General features: G+C 48.8%; 1 protein-coding gene across 7 annotated transcripts in view; it reads right to left on the bottom strand.

The window, feature by feature from the left end:
• LOC147021011 (uncharacterized) overlaps window positions 1-26,910 on the bottom strand; it is a 58,609-nt gene that overhangs the window by 10,907 nt on the left and 20,792 nt on the right. The window contains exon 3 of one of the 7 annotated variants that reach the window (XM_085893611.1): window positions 1,085-1,299. The exons of 4 other annotated variants lie outside the window; for them this stretch is intronic. In XM_085893611.1, coding sequence (XP_085749737.1) covers window positions 1,085-1,299 — 215 coding nt within the window. Of the gene's footprint in view, window positions 1-812; window positions 1,300-26,910 lie in introns of those variants that run through there. 2 more of the 7 variants (XM_085893612.1, XM_085893610.1) reach the window with 2 other exon arrangements.

Here is a 26,910-nt window from a genome sequence, read left to right as displayed (position 1 = left end):
AATAACTGGCTGCAGCCCTCAAATTTATGCACAGATGTTGTCCTTGTGCTGCTGAATTGCATGGGGTTGATTGAAATATCCACGCTCCTTCAGGTAACCCCAAAGAAAATAATCGGGAGGCATAAAATGAGGAGAACGTGATGGCCAAGAAATTTCTGAATTTCGCGAAATGATTCGGTACCCACGCTCTTTGGGTGAGAATAATTGATCGATGAAATTTAAAATAAAATTCCACGATTTTGGATCTTTGTTCAGTTGTGAATTTTTCCATGGGTAATTTCCAAATCTTAATCTAAATTCTGAAAAGAAAGGAAAAACAAATTATGAAAAAATAGATGTTATTTAATTTCTAAATCCCAAGGTAACTTTTGGGACACTATATATATATATATATTGTTGTGGATTCTCGCCCGTTCGGGGTGCGGGCAACCTTCTTTCACCCAATTGCGGACGCACGCCCACCGAACGAGCAATCCAGTTGTAGCTTCCGGATCAACGCCGAAACCCAGCAACGGATGTTCTTAACACACCATAAAACCGGGCCGACTCTTCTGTCCACGCGCAACAGGGTCAATCGCCGAATTGTCGATCTTCCTAATTATTCGCGCGAACAGAAATGCCAGGAGTTTATACCTTACGGGACCTGCACGAAAACGAGCCGCTTAAGCAGCTCGTTCCGTATGCGATTGCCGAGTGGATCTGTATCGCCAAGCCCCATCGGACCAGATGTACATTTTATCGGCTTATAAACAGCCAGCTAACATTCCGAACGCTCCATGGCAGTCAAAGTGAGGAAGGGACGCAACGAGCAGTTGACATTTAACAATGGGGAACATTTATTTGAACACAGGCAATGCAATGAATGGGGGGATGGGGAAAAAAGACACGAACAAAAACCTACAGCCGAGTTCTCTTATAAAATGAAAAGCAAATGCAACACAGGCACTTGACAGTTTCCTACTTGTTAGACGGGCCCACAAACACGTACGCACGCACACACACGCAAGAAATGGTGGCTGATGCCTTTAATAAGGACTTCAACTCGGAGGGACAGATTAGCTGAAACCCAGAACCTATCTCGAACCTCTCCACCTCGTGTGGTCTTCAAGCTGTTCGGACCCGGGCTCCAGCGAGAACGAGCTGGATCCAATCGCCGTGAGCCGCGATCCTTCCCGAGCTCCAGCGAATCCTCTCGTGCTTCTGAGCACATGCTGGTGAGACGAGGCACCGATCCTTCCCGTCGATGCGTTGCTTCCTCGAAGAACCACCTACAAGATGAGGCCAAGGAGTCGCACCAAGCTGGGAACCAAGCGGAGAACAAAGACAAATTATGAAAAAACAGATATGCGATTAAATTTATAACATTTCGGAGCTCCACGAACTAAGAAGAGCCAGCCGAACCGGACGACGAAGTAGAGTGCAAAACACGTGCGACTCTCGCAACTGGCGCTCCTCTCTCGATGAACAACAACCAACAAGCTCGAGCTGAGCAACCAGCTCAACTCTCTTTTGATGAACAAAGCAGCCGACTCTCTTCAACGAACCAAGCCAGAGCCCAAAAAGTGAACCGAGCCAAGCAGAACCAGAAGGCCTGCTGAAAAGCCTCCAAAAAGCCTCTTTCCTAACCCGAGCCAAGCAGAACCCGAAGGCCTACTGAACCAGCCAAGCCCGAATCAACCCAAACCAAGCAGAGTGTCCCTTTTTTTATTCCTATCGGCCCCCTCCCCCGCTCCCGGCGTGACTCCTGCCCTCGTGCTCCATCCCCTGCTCAACCATGGGTGGGAGGGAGTTGTTTACGTCCCGTGATTCAGGACGGGAGGGCTCTTCTTCCTCTTCGCAGAAGAGGGGTAGGGGCGTCTTCCTTTGTGTTGTGATCGCTCCCTAACTATTAAATTAAATCACAGCGCATTTAATCGATTTCTACCCATGAAACAATGGAAGGTGAGCTATCTAGGGAACATGCACTTATCGACATAACTGAGCAAAAGGAACCTGTATGTTGAGTGTGATCGAATTCCAAATTCGTAACAAATGTATATATATATATATATATATATATATATATATATATATATATATATATATATATATATATATATATATATATATATATTGTTACGGGTGTGGGAATTCGCCTTACACCATAAAGGGTCCTCAGGTGAGATATATCGGTAAGTTCATGTGTAGTCAGCCCAAACCCGTTGTATAGAGGGAATATGTGCGATTCATCCGGGCTGCGACGCTTTGAGTTAGCCATTTTTCTTTTTCTATTGTTATTTTGGACCATTAAGCCGCCAACAACTCAAACACCACCAACTTTGCCTCTTTACCTCCACAACTCCATCCCGCAAACATCGCTTCACCGCCATTCCCAAACGCCGCCGCCAACCAGCAAACCACCACAGCAAAGCCCCCACAACCTTCGCCCATCTCCTTCTACAACCATCGACCACACCACCAGTCAATACCAAACGTCGTGCTGTCCAGGGCCCGTTCGGTAAATGATGCCAAACGCGTCGAGCCGTGGGTACGAATGCGTTCCTCTTCTTCTTCAGCTTTCGGCTGCTCCCGTTAGGGGTCGCCACAGCGGATCATCCGTATGATCCGCATAGTGATTTGGCACATGTTTTACGCCGGATGCCCTTCCTGACGCAACCCTGGTCGCCTCTTACAACACAGGGATATGGTACACCTATTTTAACCAGGGTATACACTGGCCCAGTACACTGGTACTCATTTCGCCGACCTCGGAAGGATGACAGGCTGAGTCAACCCCCTGGTGTATTAATTCAGTGGCCCAACAGGGCTTGAACTCAGGACCTTTTGGATCCCAAGCCGCTGCCCTAACCACTGCGCCAACACCAGGCATCCAACCACTGCGCCAACACCAGGTATGAATGCGTTCCTCTCAGGGAGAAATTCGGATGAGGAAGGGTTCACGCCCCTTTTTCTCCGTCCAATGGGCGAGCATCGGGCGGTATGGCCCCGCCTCCAAGCGCTATGAATGTGGATTCTTCACGGGAGAGAATTCGGATCAAAAGAGGCTAACGCCCCTTTTTGCCACACCAATGGCTGAACAAGAGGGTGGCGTGGCCCTGCCTCCAATCGCATTTTGATCCTAAAATCTGCATACAGGCTCCTCCTCCGGTCTATAAAGACACGAGCACAAGGCGACTCGTGCTGTTGCGGTTCAGGCTGGTCGAGTGAAGACGGAGGTCGTCATCGAGGTTGCAGTGTGGGGGTCGCTCGTCTCGTCGTTGGTGCAGTCTCGTCGCGGGATTCGAGCCAGCCAGCCATTCCCAACGCTCGACCCTGAGCATCGACAATCCCCCCCCCCCAATCCGCGGTGAGATAGTGCCGGTGGCCCCGTTCCTTCCCCACCCTAACCGTGGTGCCGACCCAACCGTGCTGGCACGGAGCACGCCGGAGAGGGCTCACCAACCACGCCAGGGGCACGGAGTAGGGGCACAGCTGCGCGGACATTGCGGCTTGCCCGCCATCGCGTCACGAGGACGCGGGTAAGACCTTTTCGGTCTCGTGGACCTGGCCGCTCCTCCAGCCTCCGCGCACATTTGGTCCACGGACCTGTCTGCCACCTTGCCTGTGAATGTGGCTTTCGTTTTCTTTGCTTTTGAATGAATGCTGTGGCGCCGTCCGACAAGTATAATTGTTTAAGTGTTGTAAATAATTATAGGCGGGAGTAGTGCTTTTGTTTTTGTTGCATTTTGGCTTGACTGTTATACGTCAGATTTAGGAGGGGAAATGGGAAAATGATATTTGAGGACAGAGACAGACTTGTGGATGTGTAGTGGAGAAGTAGCTTAGCTACGTAGTGTTAAAAGGAACGTGCTGTATTTTAAGGGACAACGTGGGAGCACGAACTAGTAAGGGGATTTAGTGAGCAGAATGGCAGAGTTCAGCGAGGGAGTGAAATGGAAAGGAAATGTACATGTTGAGTGAGTGAGGCCAGCGGGTCTGAGTGAATGGAGGGAATGTGGAATGCATGGTGCGATGAGTGATTGGGGGGAGGAGTGATTCCCGCCCAAGGGAACCTGGGGTCAGTGTAGAGTGAGTTAGTCAAATTGACAAAATGGAAGTCGTTTTGTTGTTGGTGGGAAAGTAGGCTCGAAACCCGTTTGGAGGGGTGCAGGAGTCCTGTTGACGGGCTAGGAGCGTGGCTGCCAAAGGTGAGTATCGCTGAGTGGGTACCCCGGGAACCGGGCTTGTCGGCTATGGTAGGTCAAGGGCCCATGGGGGGCCGGGATAGCGTAGTGGGCACGGGTGCGCCCGCATAATGCGGGGGCCCGGGGCACCGTTAGCCGCGTGGGCAGTGTTGTGGACACGGGTGACCCTCGGAAAGGGGCCCGGGAAGCCAGCCTGCCACTTGAGCGTTTCAGGGGAGTCGCCGTGGAGGGCACTCCCCGGTGTTTAGGGAACTGGTAGGCTCGGAGGCAGTGTAGTGCCCGGGGGTGCCATCGTAGGAAAATCGGCAGAGGGAAGTGCCTGCCAAGGGAGCCACGCGTCCCAGCCATGAGACCGTGTGAGGGCACGGAGAGAAAATTGGGGGGTGAGGCCCGAAATTTGCAAGGACACCAACACAGGCGACGGGAATTCTGGGTTGTAAGAACCAATAGTTTAAGCGAGAGGCGCTTGTTGAAAGCCCCGGGGTAGTTCAAAAAGTTAATGGTTAGGGTAAATAGGAAGTGTACCCCTCCGCACCATCCATCCCTTCGCTCTCGTTGTGGGCTGCTGGACCCACTTTGGGTTAGATCGCTGAAGTCTGGGGAGGCCATCCTGAGGCTTGAGTTGGGCCTCGACGCAGGACGCGAGCCCTCCCTTATTCCCCTCCGGGAAGGGACCGTAGGGGTTGGGAGAAGGCTAGGGGACGATAGGTTAGCCGAACAATGATGATAAAGTGGGTTAGGGGACGATTTATAGGGGGAAGTAAAAATAAAAACAACAAAAAAATAAGTTGGGGCTAAATTGGTTTTTTTACAAATTAAGGGAGTGGGTATGGACAGTGACAGGCAAAGGCGATAGGTGGGAGGAAGACAGGGAGGTAGGTCCGAGCCCGCCTTCTGAGTGGCCAGCACCACCGCACTCCCTCCACCAACCTCCATCTCAAGGTGAAAGGCTGGCCAGCTTCACCTGCTGGCTGTGTTTTACTGCAAGGCCTGTGCCGGCCAGTTTGCCTGCAATGGCCTTGTTCTGCGGGCTGTGCTTGCCTGCGACCTTTGCCATCCATGCCTGCTGCCCTCATCAACTTTTGCCCCCGTTCTGTTTTGATTTCCCCCCCCCCCCTTGTTCATTGCCATGTGCGCCAGGATCGTCGTGGAAGCTGCAAGAACTGTCCTGTTGGCAGCTACAACACGGGCCTGCAGTGGCGGCCCGTGCACTGGTTTTCTTTTGACTTTTGTTTTTCTTCCTGCAGAGTCTATAGATCCTGGGCCATGGATTAGTGTAAATTTTGTAAGGTGTTAAGTTGTATTGTAAATATGAGTACGCCCCCGGCATGTATGTCTTAGCGCCGGCAATTTTATTTAAGTCGTCTGTATGAGTGTGTTTGCTAGTTAGTTACTCAGCCCTCAGGTTATTTATTTTGGGGACACGAATACACTGAACGTCGCACTCAGGGATCCGTAGGTAAAACGTACTCGGGAAGAACTACACATGATGGCACACGAGAATTTGATGACACGGGACGAGTCTGTAAAAAGGGGAGGGGTAGTGTTACGGCTGTGGAAATTCGCATTTCACCATAAAGGGCCCTCAGGTGAGATATCTCCATAGGTACATGTGTAGTGAGCCGAAACCCGTTGTATTGAGGGAATTTATGTGATCCATTCGGGCTGCGATCCTCCAGTTAGTCGTTTTTCTTTCCATATCTTTGATTTCAAACGAACAAAAACTGCCAAGGATGCTGGTGGGCTTTTCCCGCCATTCTTCCCCGCGCTTGGTATGAGGGAAGGGGGGAAGGGCGGCTCGCCGCCAATTGGTGGATGGACAGCGTGAGACGGTCGGAGTGAGGGAACGCCCCTTTGTCGAGAACCCTCTCGAAGGAGGGTGGAGCCGAAAACGGGGCGGAGTGAAGGGCGGAGCCCCGCGCTATAAAAGTCGGACACGGGCGGGGCGCGCTTCCTCTTCCTCTTCGTCCTGGAGCTGGTCTCGCCATTCGTCTTGGCTGGTGGTCTGGACTGGTCTTCTGTCGGTGCGGTCCTGAGACCCCGCTTCCGCGCGGAAATAGCGCCGGAAACCCCATCCGTTTCCCCAAAACCCCGTCCGAGCTGTCGGGCGGACGACGCGAGCTACGCGCGGCACAAGCTCAGTGCACCACGCCGGAGAGAGCTTGCAGACCGCGAGAGAGGTCGAGCCCAGGCGCGACCACGCTGAAGGTCGTGGGAGAGGGATTCACCAGCCACAAAAGAGAAGTCGCGACTTCCTTTCTTTTCTTGTCTTTGGGTTTGTGTAAATGACTGTGGGTGGCGCCTGTCCGACAAGTAGAACTGTTTAAGTGTTGCCGCGTAGTGTGTGAGCGTAGTCGGTTTTAACTCTTGCTTTCGCTTTATATGTGCATTTTGATTATTGTGACTGTAAATACGTGCCTTCCGTGCTGGTCTGTGTGAATTAAACGTGCTTGTGTGAACTTGTTCCCCGTTTCGCTGCATGCTTTCCTTTGTTTGACTCTCCATCCTGCTTCACGTAAGGGGTTCATAGTGGGTGCAACATCCCGGTAATGAATCGGAACAGTCAAGGCCGACGATAACACCGCTCGGTTATCATTGTAGCACGGAACGGGCCGCTTAAGCGGTTCGTGTCCGGTGTCGGCCTGTGGCGTGGTACAATCGCCCGGTCGACCATTCGCGCAGGTACTTAGGTAGATTGAATTTGGCGAGCAACCCTATCCTGCGTGGGTGGGCAATTGGCACGATCGTGGTGAGGTGAAACCCCCACCCGTGAGTAGCTCCCAGCGTTGTTCTGAGAGGGTCACGACAGAATTGTCTGTCCGGTGGGCGACGTGCCGTGATTCGAGTGCCGTGGCCGTTCGCACGCCGGCGGGTGCGAATTCGCAACAATATTTTACATTTTTATGGAAAGCCACTTAGCGCATCCTGGAGCTGAATGTTCGGTCTATATGTGTGTAAAGTTTCATCAAGATCGGTTCACTGGTCTAGGAGCTTATTGGTTACAAACAAACAGACAGACAGACAGACAGAAGGACTGCCGTTTATAAAGTAAACATACATATATATATATATATATATATATATATATATATATATATATATATATATATATATATATATATATATATATATATATATATATATATATATATATATATTTTTTTTTGTTGTTGTTGCAGTTCTCGGAACCACCTGCCTCCAAGGCAATGTCACCCAACATATAGCGGTCGCTAGACAGTTATTCCCTGAATGTACGAAAGATAGTCCCTTCCCTTTTGTCTCACAGGATAACAGGACGTGCATTGCTGGGATCTCATAGCAAGGTTTGCTTACACCATGAACTTCATTTCTACTCTTCTTTTCTGCTTATTTCTGAGGTAAATCTGAATTTGGGTCCTCGCAAGGCCAACACGTGCAGCATGTGTGAGACCAGGAGAGGGGAAATCGAAAGGCACCGCACGAGCATTGATTGCGTAGAGCTCCCGTACTCAAGCGATCCCTCAACCCAGCTTTTGCGGCAAGTTATACAGTATGCCCGGCAACTCGAGATTATCGACTCGAGCTTCCGATGATCTGGGATGAGATTGCTGGTTGCATTCAAAAAGGCATACAATCTAATATCTCAGCGAGAGTGTGGCTGGCAGAATGGTGCCAATAGCTGCAATGTCATCGGCCGATAATCGAAAAACAACGACGCAACGACAACTACGGGACACAAGTGTGCAAGATACGGGCGGCGTGTACTTTTCAACCCATTTCTGGACTAATTATATCGGCATTCTCTTTTCCCTCAAATTCTCCACTGGAAACTGATATCTATATCCTTTTCATTCCAAACCTCAATGAAATTATTACATCCGAGTGTTCCCCTCAAACCCTGACACAGATCGGTGTTGGCCCCGCGCACACAATAACGGAATCGGGCGAAAGCGAGTGTTGACCACGTGGGCCATGGTGGATCTGTGCTCACTGTACGCAACGTGCTCGAAGGGGAACCCGTACTTAAAGCCCAGTCACACCTTGACGTTTTAGCCAGCTTATGCTGATTTTTGAAAAATTTGTCGAAAATGCTGGCGCACGTCCAATACGTTATGGGTAAGTTTTGGAAAAATTGAAAGCACGTTGAAAAACACTGCCATACGTCGTAGTACGCTGGCTTTCATCGTTGTACTTTGCGGTTGTCCTCAAATTTTAGCATGCTTGAAATTTTACGACTTATGCCAGCGTATGACTCAAGTTCCGCTACGCTGGCCATAAGTTTTGGGTGCGTTACGCGATCGTTGACACACGTTACTTGTAAGTTACTCATAAGTCGAAACACGTCGAGGTAATGTTCAGCGTCAGTGTTCCAGACTCCCTGGTTTTTTTTTTTTTCGGTATGACGGTGATGTTGACACTTCGATTTCTAGTGTGGTTATAATGTAATATAATAATTAATAGGCTGCCGCTCAACGATTTAAATCATAACCGCACTAGAAATCGAAGTGTCAACATCACCTTCATGCCGAAGAAAAAAAAAACAAAACCATGGAGTCTGGAACACTGACGGGTTCCTCCTGTGTGAACCCCATTTTTATATACCAATTCCCCTAAACGCTGCCAATACGCCATTATATGGTAGTTGTAAGTTAGAAACACGTTAATTTCGTTCTTTGGTCGTCTGGAAGACGTCAATCAAATACGTCTACATACGTCAATGTGCGTTGGAAATACGCAAGGAATTGGTTCAAACCACGTTACTCATAAGTTAGAAATAACTTTCAGGTACGCGAGACATTAGCTCGACGTGTTTCGACTTATGAGTAGCTTACAAGAAACTTTTGTTGACGTGTGCCAACGTTCGCATATCATGCGTACAACATATTCCCATCGCATGCGGAACGTGTGAGGCATACGGGAAGTACGTCGTAAAATTTTTAACACGTTTAAAATTACCAGACGTAATCCACTTACTACGACGTATGATAGCGTACTTCAGCGTTCTATTCACGTATACCAAACTTACCCATACCGTATTCGACGTGCGCCAGTGTTTTAGACGCATTTTTCAGAGGTCGGCATACGCTGGCAAGATTGCCAAGGTGTGACTGCGATGTTGACACTTCCATTTCACCGGCGGTTATGATTTGAATCATTGTGCGGCAGCCTTTTAATAGGCTACGCCACGTGATCGTCGGCGATACGTGCAGCACACCATGCATAAGTTTGACTATCGTTGGGCGTAGGTTGTGAACGCCGACAACAGGCTAAGCATTCGTTGGTATAAGTTATCTATAAGACAACGAAACGTTCTGTGTCCGTTACTAATATGTTATGCATACGACCAACTCGTTATGAATACGTCCGAATCTCTAAAAAAAATATCAAAAGTTCAACGTAAGCCAGCGTTTTACATACATTTTGATACGTTGCCATTGCTGGCTAAAACGCCAAGGTGTGACTGGGCCTTTAGCTCGGGACACTTGATTATTGTACAGATCAGGGCACGAATGGACACATCTTACTGTCTGTGCATGGGTTTATTATAACACCTTACCATCTGTCCTCGCTGGCAGCCGCGGATGTTCCCCACGGATGGCGAACGTCTTCCCACCTCTCCGCCCATCGAAGCCGCGATCAGGCAAGAGACGTGCTGGGCAGTCCGGATCGCTCGGGCCGCGTGACGCATGACGGAGCCGGCATTGATCAGCGTTGACCGGAGGCGCCCAGGCATGCATGTGGGACGGACACCACCCTCAGCCGGTCGTCAGGGCATGGGCCGGGGGTTCTTGCAAGGCAATTCATGACGCGTAGTTCGGTGTGGGCAATTCATTTCATGTCGTGGGATCGGAGCGGGTAATTTTCACGGCTCGGGGTCACCTGGCCGGAAGTGGCGACATTCCGCTCGGCCTGGCCACGCGGGGTCAATCAGGGGGGCCGATTCAGGTGATGACGCATCGCTTCGGGGTGGCCCCCCACCCCGCACGGTGGGGTCTATAAAAGGCGGATCGTGGGGCCATTCTCGCTCTCTGTTCTTTGTCTCCGTTCCTCATCGCCTGGATTCCGCCTCAACATTACTGACTCCACCCACCCACCTGGTCCCGCCTCCCACTCCATCCACTCGCTCTCGACTCCACCCTCCCAACTCAAGCCCCTCCTTCACACTGACGGTCGCGTCTTGACATGACCTGCACAAAGCAGAGACACGCCAGCTTTCGAGGAAGCATCACACCATGGAGCATTCCCCCCAATAGTATTGGTGGCCCATTCAGACAATCAATTGTACCAGGTACCGAGAGACCGCAGCCTCAACCCTTTCTCCTTTCTCGCTTCAATATAAACTCTTCATCGGGTGTGTGTGTGTGTGTGTGTGTGTGTGTGTGTGTGTGTGTGTGTGTGTGTGTGTGTGTGTGTGTGTGTGTGTGTGTGTGTGTGTGTGTGTGTGTGTGTGTGTGTGTGTGTGTGTGTGTGTTGTCCTCACGCCTGTCAACATAAGTAAGATTGCAGAAGCTTATTGTTATTATTATTATTATTATTTCGGGTTAAGTCTGCTCTGTGTCTGCTTTTGAAGTTGCTTGTAATATTGCCGAACCTCTCACATTTTACTTTCCCTGCACAACACACCCTAATAAACTATTCTTTGCACCACATACTTTTCCTCACTTGCTTGTAAATAAATTATTATTAGAAATGTTCCCAGCTCATTTTTGTCTTTTCCTTCATTGATCCAGCATGGTCCGAATCCTCGCTTAGCGGGACTTTATTCCCAACGATCCGTTCCTTTTTGCCGGAACGTCCTTGGCAGTGTCGCTCGGCTGCATCCGATTCAGACAAGGCATACGGAGGGCGGGTTCCCTGGTAATTAAATCACGTGATTAATTAGGTAACCCGGTTTAGACGGAGGACCCAAGGTCCTGTGTTGCAAGGAGCAATGCTGACATTGAACCCAACAGAGGAGCTGACCTATACTCTGGATGTCTCAGGTAAGAAACTTTCCTTTTTGGTTGACACGGGGGCCACTCACTCCACCATCGCAGCTGAGGAGCTGCTAGGAGTTGGAAAATCCGACACTAATGTACAAGTAGTCGGGTTAGGGGGTAAGATACAGACATTAAAAACGACACAATTACCAGTTAGGTGTGGACCTTTACAGGGAAAACATGCCTTCCTTCTCACAACCACCACGCCGGTAAATTTGTTAGGTTGAGATTTGTTGTGTAAACTAGGATGCACAATAGCATGTACTAAGAAGGGGGTATATGTTGACATCCCGCGGGAGAAAACACACTTAGCAATGATGATTTTGATGACACTGCACCCGGTTGTCCATTGGTGGAGGTTGCCAACACAGCCGATTAGTGATGTTTTAATATGCTTGGATGCATTCTTAGCCGAAGATCAGAATATGCAAATGTGGTTAGACAATGCACAAGTAATGACACACACCTACTATGACCCCCCCCACATTGTACAATCTATTATAATGCAGATGGGAATGATGCCGAATTTGTGTTGGGAATTGCTCCATGTCTGGAAAGATGTGATGATTTATTGGTTTGCTGTTTAATAATCGTTAAGGAAGGAGTTGCAATGGAGGTTAAGCTCATGGAGGAACAAAGACACTTGACAAAGTACCCGCCAGTGGTAACCTTGCATGTAACAATAACAACGGCAAGAGGGTATCACCCAAAGGATTTGGGCTTTATGGTTTACCGCCTGCAGGAGGCAGCAGTGACCTGCACAACAACAATATTGCATTGGCAAGTGCATTGGTTGATGAATAACGAAGGGTGGATTTGTGATTTTAAAGAACAGGCATTACGTGGGATTTGCAACAGGCAGGATTTGCACTCCAGCCACCGTAAAACGCTTCATTCCGCAAAACGCAAAAACGCAAAAAAATCTGAAAACCCACTCCGTGGGAGTACCTCCTGTGCAGCTTCCCTTCGCAGGGCAGCTCACCGGATGATGGGATTGGGGCAAAGCCTTCGGGACCCCCAATCTTTGATAGGAGGGAAACCATGGGGTAACATCCCTGGGTCAGATTGCGGGAGAGTGTGTCGGAGTGGTGCTGAGGTGTCGTCCACCAGACGGTGGTCTCCTTGGGTTAACCTGAGGCGGTCCCTTCGGGTGGGTGCCTGGAATGTCCTATCCCTAAGAGAGGATGATCACCTGTCTCTGTTATCATCTGAGCTCAAGCGTTTGGACATCGGGATTGCAGCTCTCTGAGGTTCGGAGACCGGATTGCGGCGAGATAATGGTGGGTGGTTACACCTACTATTGGTCTGGTCGCTCTGATGGTTACCATACCCAAGGAGTTGCTGTAGCTGTGGCCAATAAGCTGACCCCAATGATAATTGAGGTAACACCGGTCAACGAGCGTATTATGAGATTAAGGATTCGTCACTCCTTAGGTGTCATTTCCCTGGTCTCTATTTATGCTCCGACTGAGGCGAGTGATCTTACCGTGAAGGATGCATTCTACGCCACACTCGAGTCTGTGGTTGATCAGTGCCCCAGACGAGATACACTTCTAGTCTTGGGGGATTTCAATGCATCGACTGGAACTGATAGGGATGGTTATGAGGTGTGTGTTGGTCCCCATGGGTCAGGAACTATGAACCAGAATAGCACTAAGTTCCTTGACTTTGCAAGAAGTCATGGACTTAGGGTGGCTGGTTCATGGTTTCAGCGCCCGCAAGCTCATCGCTGGACTTGGTATTCCAACGCTGGCGTTGTGGCAAAGGAGATTGACCATGTCCTCATTGACGGTCGTTGGAGGATGATCCAGAACTGCAGGGTCTACCGGAGTGCTCAGTTCCTCAATACTGACCACAGGCTTGTTGTAGCAACTCTAAAGCTGCACCTTAAATCCTGGAGAATGGTACCATCCCAGCCTAGGCTGGATGTTGCCAAGCTCAGGGATGAGAGAGTAGCTGAGGAGTTTGCGAACAGGCTGAGTGGACACTTGGGGGGTCTGGGTGCTTTGGGGGGTCCTGAAGAGTTGTGGAGCACCTTCAAGACCACCGTCCTTGATGTTGCCGGTGGATGCATTGGAGTTCACCGCAGGGCAAAGAAGAATTTTGTCTCTCAAGGGACACTGGATACCATTGACCAGAGTCGCAGGGCCAGGCTGAATGGCAGAGCTGAGCTGTTCAGGGAGCTGAGGCGTAAAACTGTACGTGCACTGAGGGTGGACAAGGAGGCCTATGTGCGAGGAATCTGTGAGGGGGTAGAGCATCACCTGTGGACAGGTGATTCTCGTCCCGCTTACAGGGGAATTCGCGCATTACGCTCATCCAAGCCCATCCCTCGGAGCACTGCAGTTCGAGCAGAGAGTGGTAGGCTCTTGACAGAGGAGTCTGAAGTGAAGGCCCGCTGGGCCGGTTACTTTGAGCGGTTGTACCAGGCTGATCCCCCAGCTGTCGAGTTGGACGTCAAGGGTGTTGGGTAATCCCTGTTGCTGACCCTCGAATCAACTGTGGTCCACCATCGCTTGTGGAAACACGGGCTGCGGTGAACCAGTTGAAACGGGGCAAAGCTCCAGGGATCTGTGGCATCCATGCTGAACTTCTCAAGGCTGGTGGAAATGCTGCACTCGCCGTTGCATGCAGTTTTGTGCTCTGCCTGGAACACAGGCATCATCCCAACTGACTGGAAGAGGGGCCTTGTTGTCCCTCTCTGGAAAGGAAGGGTGATCGCCAAGACTGCAACAACTACCGAGGGGTGACGCTGCTCTCAGTGCCGGGCAAGGTCTTTGCTCGGATAATTCTTGATAGGGTTCGCCACCATCTGCTTGAGCACCAGCGTCCAGAGCAGTCAGGCTTTACACCAAAGAGGTCAACGATTGACCGTATCCTTGCTCTTCGTGTCCTCACTGAACGCAGACGAGAGTTTCGGCAGGGGCTGCTTGCAGCCTATGTTGAACTCTGTAAAGCATTCGATTCAGTGAATCGGGATGTCCTCTGGAGGATTCTTGGTCTTCGTGGGGTGCCACCGAAACTGATCGATCTGATGTCTGAACTCTACTCTGGTACTGAGAGTGCTGTGAAGTGTGGTGGTACCGCCTCTGACTTATTTCCAGTTGTTACTGGAGTTCGTCAGGGATGTGTACTTGCCCCCACACTTTTCAGCACTTGTATGGACTGGATTTTTGGGAGGATGTCGGAGAGATCAAGTTGCGGTGCATCGTTTGGCAATGTCAAGATCTCGGACCTTGATTTTGCAGATGATGCAGTCATCTTTGCGGAGACTTTAGACATCCTCTTGGGGGCCCTCGAGGTGCTGAATGAGGAGTCGGAGCCGTTGGGATTACGGATTTCTTGGGTCAAAACAAAGATCCAGGCTTTCGGTGACATCTTGGATGCTGCTGTCCTGTCTGTGTCTGTTTGTGGTGAGGATGTTGAAGTCGTGGATAGATTCACTTACCTTGGCAGTGATATTCATGTCTCCGCAGGTTGTGAGCCGGAGGTCAATAGACGTCTGGGTCGGGCCTGGGGAGTCATGGATTCACTGGATCATGGGGTGTGGCGCTGCCGGTACCTGTGCGGGAGGACGAAAGTCCGAGTCTTCAGGTCCTTGGTACTTCCAGTCTTGCTCTATGGGTGCGAGACTTGGACTTTGACCAAGGATCTGAGACGGAGACTTAATTCCTTTGGTACCAGGTCTCTTCGGAGAATCCTTGGCTATCGCTGGTCGGATTTTGTGTCCAACGAGCGGTTGCTGAGAGAGACTCGGATGAGATTTGTTACCTGCATAGTCCGTGAGCGTCAGCTGCGGCTGTATGGACATGTGGCTCGTTTTCCTGACGCTGATCCTGCTCACCAGATTCTCTCAGCGAGGGAGTCTCATGAGTGGAGGAGGCCAGTGGGCCGACCACGTGCCTCATGGTTGCAGCAGGTTGACCATCATCTCAAGGAGATGGGGATGGGCCTGGCATCTGCCTGGGGGATGGCCAGACGGAGGCCCCTGGAGTACCGGCGGAAAGTGGACGCAGCGACGCGCTGTTCTGGCACATGCTCCCATACCTGACCTGGCATTACGTGGGATGGTGGAGGAGGTTGATTTACCTCCTAAACGTGAGATGTTGAAGGAAACTACAAGTGAAACAAGGGATGTAGAAAGTCTGTTAGAAAAGGTTCCACAAGAATTGTGGACCCAGCATGATAATGATGTGGGCCTTATTATTGGGGCAGCGCCCCTCGTGGTTAAATTCCAATCCGGAGTGCGATGGCCGAATGTGCACCAATACCCTCTCCGCAGAGAGGCAGAAGCCGGAATAGTGCCAGTAATTGAATCATGAAAAGGGACAAGGCATAATTGTGGAAACTTCAAGCCCGTGTAACACACCTATATTGCCAGTGAAAAAGCCACAGAAGAATAAGTGGAGATTTGTCCAAGACTTGCAAGAAGTGAATGAGGTGATTCAGGGTGTTCACCCTGTGGTACCGAGTGCAGAGGGGTTAACATCTATCCCTGCAAGCTCCACCCATTTTACGGTAATTGATTTATGTTCCGCATTTTTCTCGGTTCCCATTGCAAAGGAATTGCAGTTTTTCTTTGCTTTTACGTATAAGGGCCGTCAATATACGTGGACGGTCCTGCCGCAGGGGTTTGCCCATAGCCCTGCATTATTCTTGTGTGCATTGCATGAGGACCTAGATGATATAGTATTCAAAGATAAATCAGTGCTGCTACAAATATGTGGATGACTTGCTAATTTGCTCCGCAAACAAAGCAGTGTGTAGAGTAGATACGCTGCAGCTGCTTCAGGCGTTAGCAAGAAGAGGCTACATGGTAAACAGGACAAGCTACAATTAGTGCAGGAAAGGGTTAAGTATTTGGGACACCACATTTCACATGGCAAGAGGGAATTGGACAAGGGAAGAGTAACTTCAATTGCAAAAGTGCCCCGCCCTCATACAAAAAAGGAGATGATGAGATTCCTAGGCATGACAACCTTATGTAAGCAGTGGGTTGTCAATTATGCAATCCTGACTAAGGAACTGTATGTTGTTGTGGATAAGTATCAGCCCAATGTAATCGAGTGGACTGAGAAAATGGAAGAGTGCTTTAACAAATTGAAAGCAGCACTCTCGACGGCCCCGGCTGTGGGCCTCCCAGATTATAAGAAGCTGTTCTTCCTTTATTCTCACGAAACCAAAGGGTTCGCACAGGCTGTGCTGACGCAATCACACGGTGATCGCCAACGCCAAATAGCATACTTCAGTCAAAGGTTGGATTCGGTCGAATGCGGTCTACCACTCTGCTTACAGGCAGTGGCAAGCTATGCTGTTAAACGCATGGCAGAAATTGTAATCGGACATCCCCTTACCTTGAGAGTTCCCCACTGTGTAGCGGCTTTATTGATGCAAAAACAGACCAGCACTTGACCAAACGCGTTTAATGCAGTACGAAACAACCCTGCTTCACCAACCGAACCTGCAGATCAAACTCTAACGTTCTTAATCCAGCTTTCTTGTTGCAAAAGGAAGATGGCGACCCTCACGATTGCATCGAAGCGATCCAGAAAGTATCCTCTGTATGCCTGGATTTGAAGGACCAGCCCTTAGAGAATCCGGACTTAACCTTGTTTGTCGATGGGTCAGCCTATCGAGGCCAGAATAGCTCGGGACACGCAGGCTACGCGGTTTGTAACGACAGTACAATTATGGAAGCAATCCCTCTGCCCTCTCATTTCTCTGCCCAGCAGGTGGAGCTATGCGCTCTCATTAGGGCCTGTGAACTGTCAGTGGGCCTGGCGGTCAACATATATACAGACTCCAATTACGCGTTTGGTGTGGTACACGACAAAGGGGCCATTTGGGAAATGCGAAGGGGTTTCTCACATGAGCGGGCACACCTATCAAAAATGGTGGCTTGGTGTCTGAGCTTCGAAAAAGCATTATGGTGCCAAAAGCAATTATGGTCATTAAATGTCGAGCACACCAGAAGCTAACGATAGACGTTGACAAAGGCAACGATAAGGCGGACAAAGCTGCAAAAGCGGCAGCAGGCCTGCCTATCCCCTTGGTTATGCCAGTACAAGTAGCAAAAGAGCAGGTTACACTTCACCAATATAGCTTATCAGATATCATTGCTATATAAGCCGCCGCACCGGCTGACGACCACGATAAGTGGCAGGAAAGAGGAGGAAGTATGGATAAAGATGGATTGTGGACGCACCAGAGAAAGGTTATAGCACCAGCAGAAATATTTCCGTGGCTTGCACGCATGGCCCATTTGAATGGACATGTGTGCAAAAGGGGGACAGTGAAGCAAGTACAGGAATCATGGTATGCGCCAGGAATTGTAAAAATAGCTGAACGGGTTTGTAAGAGCTGCCAGGTGTGTCAACAGCACAACCAGCAGAAAGAAGGGAAAACACGGGAGCTGGGAGCTCACCCGGCTCCCTGGGGGCCGTTTGTGCACCAACAAATGGACTTCATAAAAATGCTTCCATCATGCGGGTTCAGAAATGTCCTGGTAGTGGCAGACTTGTTCACGAAGTGGGTAGAGGCATACCCATGTGTAAAGGCTGATGCCGCAACTGTGGTAAAGCACCTGTTAAAAAAAAAAATTTGCCGATTTGGTATCCTCATAAAATATTCCATGATCAGGGGGAGACACTTTACAGGGGAAGGGACACAGGCAGCATGTAAAGCACTGGGAATCAAACAAGCATTTCAATGCGTTTACCACACACAGTCAGCAGGTGATGTAGAACGACAGAACGGAATCCTAAAGAACAAATTGGCAAAGATAACAACAGAAACGGGGTTGAAACGGCCAGATGCATTACCCTTGGCACTAATGATCATGCGATCTACAGTAAACCGGAAAATAGGATTATCCCCTCACAAAATACGAATGGGAATGCCGATGCGGCTGCCCGTGACTGCCCCCACCAACATGAATAAGTTGGATATTGCAATGATGGACGAAAACTTGCTGACATTTTTTTAAACAGCTTTCCAGGATCGCAAGGACGATACACACAAGGGTGAAAGAGGCCTCACCCGAATCAGTGGAAAGGCCGTACCACACCTTCCAGCCGAGAGACTACGTACTGATAAAACAGTCTTGGAACCTCGGTGGAAAGGACCATTTCAGGTATTACTGACCACTCCGACCGCGGTAACGGGTGAAGGTAAGACAGCTAGGATACACGCCATACACTGTAAGCTTGCAATCCCAACAGAAAAGGGGGCAACATGAGCAACATCTACCTTACCATGACCAAGATTCTTTTCGCACTTGTTTGTATGTGGGTAATTCACAATATCAAGGGCAAGCAGGATAGTGAAGGAACCACTGATGATGTGAGGACTACAATGATGGGGAAAGGGAGTAAGAAATTGGGTCAGGTGGACTCAAAGGATGGAAAAAGAAAGACGAGAACTAACTCTGCATAGGACCAGTCATCCAATGAATACCTATCTGGCACTATCCTTACAGTACACTAGGGCGATGGACAAAATAAATGTTGGGTATGTTCACACCTCCCACACTCCTCAAAACATGGATTGCCCTTGTTAACAATCCCATTCAAGGGGGAGGACATGTGTGGGTACTTAATCCGTAGACAGGATAGACCAGTTTTAACTAAAGTAAAAAAAAAGACACCAGCATCAGTGCGAGGTAAAATAGCGGAGATAAGGAGCAATTGGGAAAAAGGGGGGTATAATTGTATGGATTATGAGCATTGGTATTATCTAAAGTACAGGACTCTTAAGCTGAAAGTCGTGACTGCAGCACGACCAGGTGAACCAAGCGGGGACTCTGTGAGAGTAACAAAGTTGACGGACTATGAGGGATTGAAAAAGGGGGAGGGATTATAAAAGGTACCCTCCACATTTTCAACTTATGCACAAACAAGTTGGACTAATTTGCCTAGTTAGAAGACGGGGGTACGGGACTCTACTAAGGACAGTCAACGTGTCAACATTATGCTGAACATGGTAATGAGATGATTACCGTTAAAGGACGAATTAACGGGACAACCATACCTGTAAAATACAAGTAAATAACCTTTTGGAACCTCAGGCACCCCCGAATGGTACGCATTTTGTGTGCGGATATAGGGCATACTCATGGCTACCAGTGGGATGGACAGGATCGTGCTATTTAGGATACGTATTACCCAGAATTCAGAGCACTGACCAATCACCATTTATGCCACAAGCCAGACCAAAAAGAGCCATTTCAGATGTTGAAAGGTTTTTCATGATTGCATTCCCTCCTTTTGGAGCTGTGAAGAGTGCAAGGGAAATTATCAACACTAGCTGAAACCCCGTCACAGACAGATTCCGTTCATTCAACCACCCTCACCAGCTCACACACACTTGAGGGACATGGACTGGACAGGGTGTGCTTGCCCCTGCCTACTCATCCCCCACCCCTGCCCCATTCAATTTGCTTACCCCCACCCAAAAATGTAATTACCCCAGCCCCCGCGTCTTTTGATTCCCCGCCCCACTTGCCCCCGGGCCCCCACCCCCTGTCCACCCCCTCACACTCAACTCTGCCTCATTCAACCCATCCCCCGCCCCATTTCCCCCTGTCTCCCGCTTTCAATTTGCTTACCTTGCCCCCCGCCTCTTCACTCCTCGCCCCCATCTCAACGAAAAGTGTTTATTCTGCTTCAGCGTTGAAGTTGACTATTGGCACGATGTGCGATGCACTCTTACAGGTACGAAGTTTCTTTCAGTCCAGGTCAAAGTATCGAGAAAAACGTGACGCGACCGCAAAGAGGAGCACAAAATTGGTCGTTCAGTATTAATATATAGATGGTGCCAGCATCATTGGAGAAACTTGCCAACACCACTAGCGAGGGTTTTCACAAGATAAGTGCTGAACCAGTAGCTATCCGCACAACAGTTATGCAAAACCACATCCCTCTTGATATGCTGTTAGCAGAAAAGGGGGGACTTGTTCGGTCATAGGGGCGGAATGTTGCACATACATTCCAGACAATTCAGAAGAAATTGATAATTTGGCTAACAAAATTAAAGCCGAAGGTGCAAAGTACCATGACTTTAATAAAGGATGGTCAATGGGACCTTGGTTGAAGGGAATATTTGGCGGTTGGGGGGCTTGGATAATCCATTGGTTGTTCATAGGGCTCATGATTTTTGTAGCTATTATCATTATCATTACTTGTATTAAGGTTTTGATCAGGGTATGTGTGAGACGATGTGCCTCAGCAACAGAGAATACAACAACAACGGAGATGGAGATGGTTCTGGTGACCTCTGCTGTGCTTTTGCCACCACCACCACCTCTGCCTAGAATTACAACTACACCTCCCGCTCTCGCATTGTACACCCCACCCCCACCCTTAGAACCCGATGAAATGTATTGTATACCTGATGTGACTGTTCACCCACTGCCCAAGCTTACACTGAATGAGTGTATCCAACTGCTTGCGCCAATGGAGAGGATGGGAAGGAATACTTTGTAAATATTATCCATTGACTGCGAAACTTGCTAAAGCTTAGGGGTAGTGGTGGGCCGGCTGGGCGATAGGCAGTGGCCTGTTAACAGGTTAAGGTGGTCAATGTGGTCAATTTGAACTACTGTACGTTCCTCGCCCCTCTCCATATGCGCATATGTTTGATGTGTAATAAACTCTTCTTTCCCTAAACATCTGTGTGGACAGAACTCGATCTCAACAACTGTCATATCCCGTCAAAAACCCAATCCTTGTGATATTATGTAGAATGCTAAAGAGGCCTTTTGTGCACGCGCTGTGTGTGTTTTTTCAGTGACTCGGTTCGACTCACCAGGCACTAGTAACCTGACGTTGCTCTTGCTAAACCATAATTCAAATCCCCTTTTATTCTACGAGCCTTGACTATATGCACAAACATTATATATTGTGATGTTCACGGGACTTGAACAGTCCCGCCAATGTAGGATGAGCCGAAACGATGGAGGCGGTTTATCGTTTTACAATCCAAGGGTGGCGGTTTTGATCGCTCTATAGCAACCGGGACGAGGAAGGTGGCACGAGTCACTTTTTACTGAGGTAATAACGTTTATTTCTACACAAGAGCGATAAGAAGGCTCGGCAAGAGGAGGGATCCGTGGGCGATTCGACGAAAGGTGGTGTGGATTCAGGCGTGGGGGGAAAACACAAACAATTTCAATGGATATACAGCAAAATGTAAAGAATCAATTCATCGGTACACAGATCTCAAAACCTCTAAGGCACCAGGTACACACACACACACACACACACACACACACACACACACACACACACACACACACACACACACACACACACACACACACACACACACACACACACACACACACACCGTAGCTAGTTCATCAGGCTTGCCCGAGGTGTCGATGCAAAAGTCATTGGATTGTTGCCGGATGAGCTGGCGTTGCGCCTGTCAGGGGCAGGAGACACGGTGGTGCAGATGTTCTGTGAAACCTTCCGTGCAGAAATTGTGGTTCTTGGCCTTTGAGCTCCAACCAGCCACCGTGGTGTTGTTCTTGGTGGTGTCGACCTCCTGGTGTGTGCCCAAAACTGCTCACAGCCACCAGGGAACCCAGTTCATGTGCCAAGATGCGAGCAGGAGAGGGAGGCAGGTCTGCCCACCGTCCGGTCCCGTACCCAGAGCCAGCAGAACATGAGAGCCAAACGAAGTGAGGCACGACGAATCGAGGAATGAGCAAGCACAACGAGAGAGAGAGCGCCGAGCCAAGAGAGCTGCGACGAGCGCTCCGTCCAGAGGGGGGCTGAGAGAAGAGAACCTCGACAAGAGCAGGCTAAGAGAAGAGAGCCTCGATAAGGCGGGCTAAGAGAAGAGAGCCTCAACAAGAGCGGGCTAAGAGAAGAGAGCCTCGACAAGGCGGGCTAAGAGAAGAGAGCCTCAACAAGAGCGGGCTAAGAGAAGAGAGCCTCGACAAGAGGGTGAACAAACTCCCCAGCTATCTCTCTATCTCTCTCTCTCTGATCGTTTCATCTTCATGAGTCCTCGTAACTTCCCACGGAGCCCCTCATTGGTCCTCCGCCTGCCGCCTTCTGCCAATCATCATCAAGGGGGCGGAGCCAGCCACAGCACCGTTCTGTCACGTCACGGCAAGCCTACAGGAAATAAGCATCAACACTTACCCTAACCCATCTCCCTATCGAATTACGTGACAGTTATCATTTCTCCCTGAAACAAATAGACATGTACTAGACAATTTATTACCACTGAATTCCTACTTCATGACATCGAGATCCTGGTACAACTCGAACAGCATGGCATACCTAATTACCCTTTAAATGCATACCCCCCCCCCTCAGACGTAACAATATATATATATATATATATATATATTATATATATATATATATACACATATATACATACATACACACACCGATGAGCCAAAACATAATGACCACCTACCTAATATGCTGTTGGTCCTCCGTGTGCTGCCAAAACAGTGCCGGCCCGCCGTGGCATGGACTCTACAAGACCCCTGAAGGAGTCCTGTGGTATGTCACCAAAACATTAGCAGCAGATCCTTCAAGTCCTGTAACTTGCGAGGTGGAGCCGGCGTGGATCGGACTTGTCAGTCCAACACATCCCACAGATGCTCAATCCGATTGAGATCTGGAGAATTTGGAGGCCAGGGCAACACCGTGAACACTTCATCATGTTCCTCACAACATTCCCGAACAATGTGTGCAGTGTGGCAGGGTGCATTATCCTGCCGAAAGAGGCCACTGTCCTCATAGCCACTGCCAGGGAATACCATTGCCATGAAGGGGTGTATCTAGTCTGTAACGATGTTTAGGTAGGTTACACGTGTCAAATTGATGTCCACACGAATGGCCGGACCCAGGGTTTCCCAGCAGAACATTGCGCAGAGCATCATATTCCCTCCACCGGCTTGTCATCTTCCCACAGTGCATCCTGGTGCCATCACTTCCCCAGGTATACGGCGCACACGTACACGGCCATCCACATGATCTAAAAGAAAATGGGACTCATCGGACCAGGCGATCTTCCACTGCTCCAAGGTCCAGTTCCGACGCTCACGTGCCCATTATAGGCACTTTCGACGGTGGACAGGTGTCATCATGGGCACTCTGACCGGTCTGCTGCCACGCAGCCCATATGTAGCAGGGTGTGATGCACTGTGGAATGTGACATATTCCTCCCGTGACCACCATTAAAATTTTCTGTGACTTGCGCCACAGTAGACCTTCTGTCGGTTCGGACCAGATGGGATAGTCTTCGTTGCCCTCACGCATCGATGAGTCTTGGGCGCCCAACACCCTGTCGCCGGTTTGTGGTTTGTCCCTCCTGTCCACTGTTGGTCAGTACTCAACACTGCTGACCAGGAGCACCCCACAAGCCTTGCCGTTTCAGATGTGCTCTGACCCAGTCATCTGGCAATAACAATTTGGCCCTTGTCAAAGTCGCACAGGTCTTTACACCAACCCATTTCTCCTGCATCCAACACATCAACTTCAAGGACTGACTGTTCACTTGCTGCCTAATATATCCCACCCCTTGACAGGTGCCATTGTAACAAGATAATCAATGTTATTCACTTCACCTGTCAGTGGTCATAATGTTTTGCTTCATCAGTGTATATTCAGTGTTCATATGAGAGTGGCAATTGCAAAGAGGTCAACCACAAATGTTGTGTTCCTGAATTAAAATCGGACTGACAAAGACAGGAATACGAGAAATATCAATGGATGAGAGGTCCTGGGTTCATACCATTTGCTGTTAATACAATGATCGAGCAGTGGCAGTGGTCACAACATCTATGGATGCTTCTCCTCTCACCAACACATGCAAAATCTAGTATATATTTATTATACTCTGCCACCAAAAGTGGAAGGTTATGTTTTCACTCCTTTCTGTCTATGCCTGGTGTTGGCTTAATGGTTAGGGTGGTGGGCTTTGGATCCCAGGGTCCCAAGTTCAAATCCCGCTCAGCTGTTAAATTAATACCAAATGGGGTTAACTGGGCCTGTCATCATTTCGAGGTCGGCAAAATGAGTGCTAGCATGCTGCTATACTGTGTCGGAGTGGCGACCTGTCCAGGATTGTGCCCAATAGCCAAGGAGACTTCTTTGGTAGCACCAACGCTCTGTACGGAGTATGGTCCCAATCTCCTCCTCTCCTTTGTCTGTTTGTCTGCAAGATATCTCAAAAAGTGTGGACAGATTCGGAATCAACTTGGTGGACATGTTAGGTGTGTGACTCGGGGGAATTGATACAATTTTGGTGAAGATCCAAATCGGGATCTGGTTCCGAAATTTTTTAAAGTGATTTTTCACCATTCAGAGATTGGGCCAAAAAAAAGATATAGAGCATGATGTCTCAAAATGCTGTGGCCAGACTCAGACAAATCTTGATGGACAGGTTGGGAGTGTGACAAGGACTAATTGACTCGATTTTGGTGAAGATCCGAATCCGGATCCGGATCTGACAGTTATTTAATTTTAATGGTGATTCTACTCCATTGAGAGATGGGGCTAAAAACGACATATGGTGTGATATTTCAATAAGTTATTGGGCTCGATATGTTCCACTGGATCAGGCATTGCGTGGGGGAGGTATGCGCTCTATCGAGTGACCTCATTTATCTTGTGGCCCCCGAAGCCAAACAAAAAATGGTTTTTTATCATGGCACTCAAAGCCCACACAACTCCCACCCTTCCCCATCCACATCTCCCAACTACGATTTTATCATAAATATCATCACTTTAAACTGACCCTGTGCATCGGCAAGCCCCAGATATGATCGACACGTCGGTGTGAAGAAGCACGAAGGTTTGAGAAGAAACGAGCACGTCTATGAACTCTTGAGCCTTTCATGGGGCCATGACATCGAGTTTTTGTGATACGGGCTGCAGGATATTAACTTTTGATCACAAAGTATCGAGTTGTTCAGAAAGTTCTCCAAATCTTTTGGTGTGCCGAGGTACACCCCTTTTTCACAGGTATATTTCCAAGTATTTTCAGATGCTTTAAAAAGCTGGAGAGTCGTTTCATGGTACAATCCTTTTTTGGCAGGTATGCTATACGTCCAGGCCACCCGATGACTGCTGTCACAATGGATTTTGGTGGATGCGTGCCAAGAATCTAAGGCAGATCAAGCCATTTCAAAAGTCACGTGCTGTCTGTGTTAATTCGTACCTTCTTGTGATGTGTTTGTCGAATTTGTTTTGTCTGTTGATCACGGCCGACTTTAGCCAGCCACTGTAAAATTTGGTGTCCCTTTTGTCTCCATATTCCTTGTTTTGCTCCTTTCTTTCCAAATATTTTACTTCAACCTCAAAAGTGTTTCATTTCTTCTGCTCACTTCAAGGATTTACAAAGAATTAAGGCACAGGAGGGGGCCATTCAGCCCTTCACGCCTGCGCCACACCAACACCACATTTAATCAATCCGTCGACACCCCTTTCCTTCATGTGCAGTCTTATGGCTGCTGCACTGGTACCCATTCCATGGACCTCGGAAGGATGACAGGCTGAGTCAACCCCCTGGTGTTGATTCAACGAGAAAAGGCTTGAACTCAGGACCCTAGAATCCCAAGCCACCACCCAAACTGCTAAGCCAACACCAGGTAATTGTTGAAAAACTTCTTCAAAAGAAAAAAAAGAAGAAAAGAATTTCACTCCATTCAAATCTCATTCAACTTGAATTTCCTTCCACCTGTACTGTTTTGTTCTCCATTCTTTTCCCCCATTTTCAAAACCTCTTCAAACTCTTCAATGAATAAAAATGCTTCACTTTGTTTGTTTTCCATGAAGAATACCCCACCTTCACAATCGTCGATTCCTCCTCTGATTCTTCTTCTTGAGAATATCGTTGTACAATTTGGAATTGGAATCAACATTCCTCCACTTCATGTTCCCTCTTTCTATATCCCTCCTCACCCTATCCTCTCAATGTTTCTCTCCACACCCACCACCTCAATGTTTCCCATGAACCTGACAAACTCAAACCTTGCACATTACACCAACCCCAGCAAAGCCTTCCTAAAACCTTGACCCTGTTTTTTTTTCCATATTCTTTAACATAGTCAACTGAAACTTGGTACATGGCCATATGATGATGAGTTACATCACCAGTTCGAGTTTCAGGGCATTTCATCAATTTTTCACAGAGTTATGCCCGTTTTGGGCTTCGCAAATATCACAAGTCGGGGACATGTATTGCAAAGCAATTCTCACTCTTGTTGTAATGGTGTTTGGTCCATGGCCAGGTTGTGAAAAGAGGGGTATCTTGACCTGGACATGGATATTAGGTGGGTTTTCTTTTGAGTGATGTTGATGAATCAGTCTTTTCCCCAGTTACGAACATTCTCAAGATCCCAAATTGGATTGACGCTGGCTTGAAGGCAGAATGAAGCAGGCAGACAGCAAGGATAAGTTCTGTATCGGGTTGAGTCATCAGCATACATGGCAAGCTGAGATGAAATTTTGTGTGGCATGAAAATGTATGCAAAGCAGAAGCATCAAAATACCAGACACAGACCTGGGAGGTACCTGCACAAATGCTATGGGCTGCAGAAGAATGACCCTCATGCCACACAAAAATTTGGTGATCTGTGGTAATTCTGAGATTATTGCACAGATGCCCAGGAATACCATACGACTGCAGCTTCTGAATGAGACTCTTGTGACAACCTATCAAAAGCCTTGGAGATGTCAAGGGCTACAAGTCTGGCCTCGCCGCACTCGCCAAGGGCCTGGTTCAAGTGTTCAGTTATG

Source organism: Eptatretus burgeri, chromosome 8, assembly GCF_056783735.1.
Source record: "Eptatretus burgeri isolate ZD-2024b chromosome 8, Ebu_testis_v1, whole genome shotgun sequence".
NCBI lineage: Eukaryota > Metazoa > Chordata > Myxini > Myxiniformes > Myxinidae > Eptatretus > Eptatretus burgeri.
The sequence above is the reverse complement of the archived record's forward strand: the minus strand, read 5'-3'. Positions and strand labels throughout refer to the sequence as shown.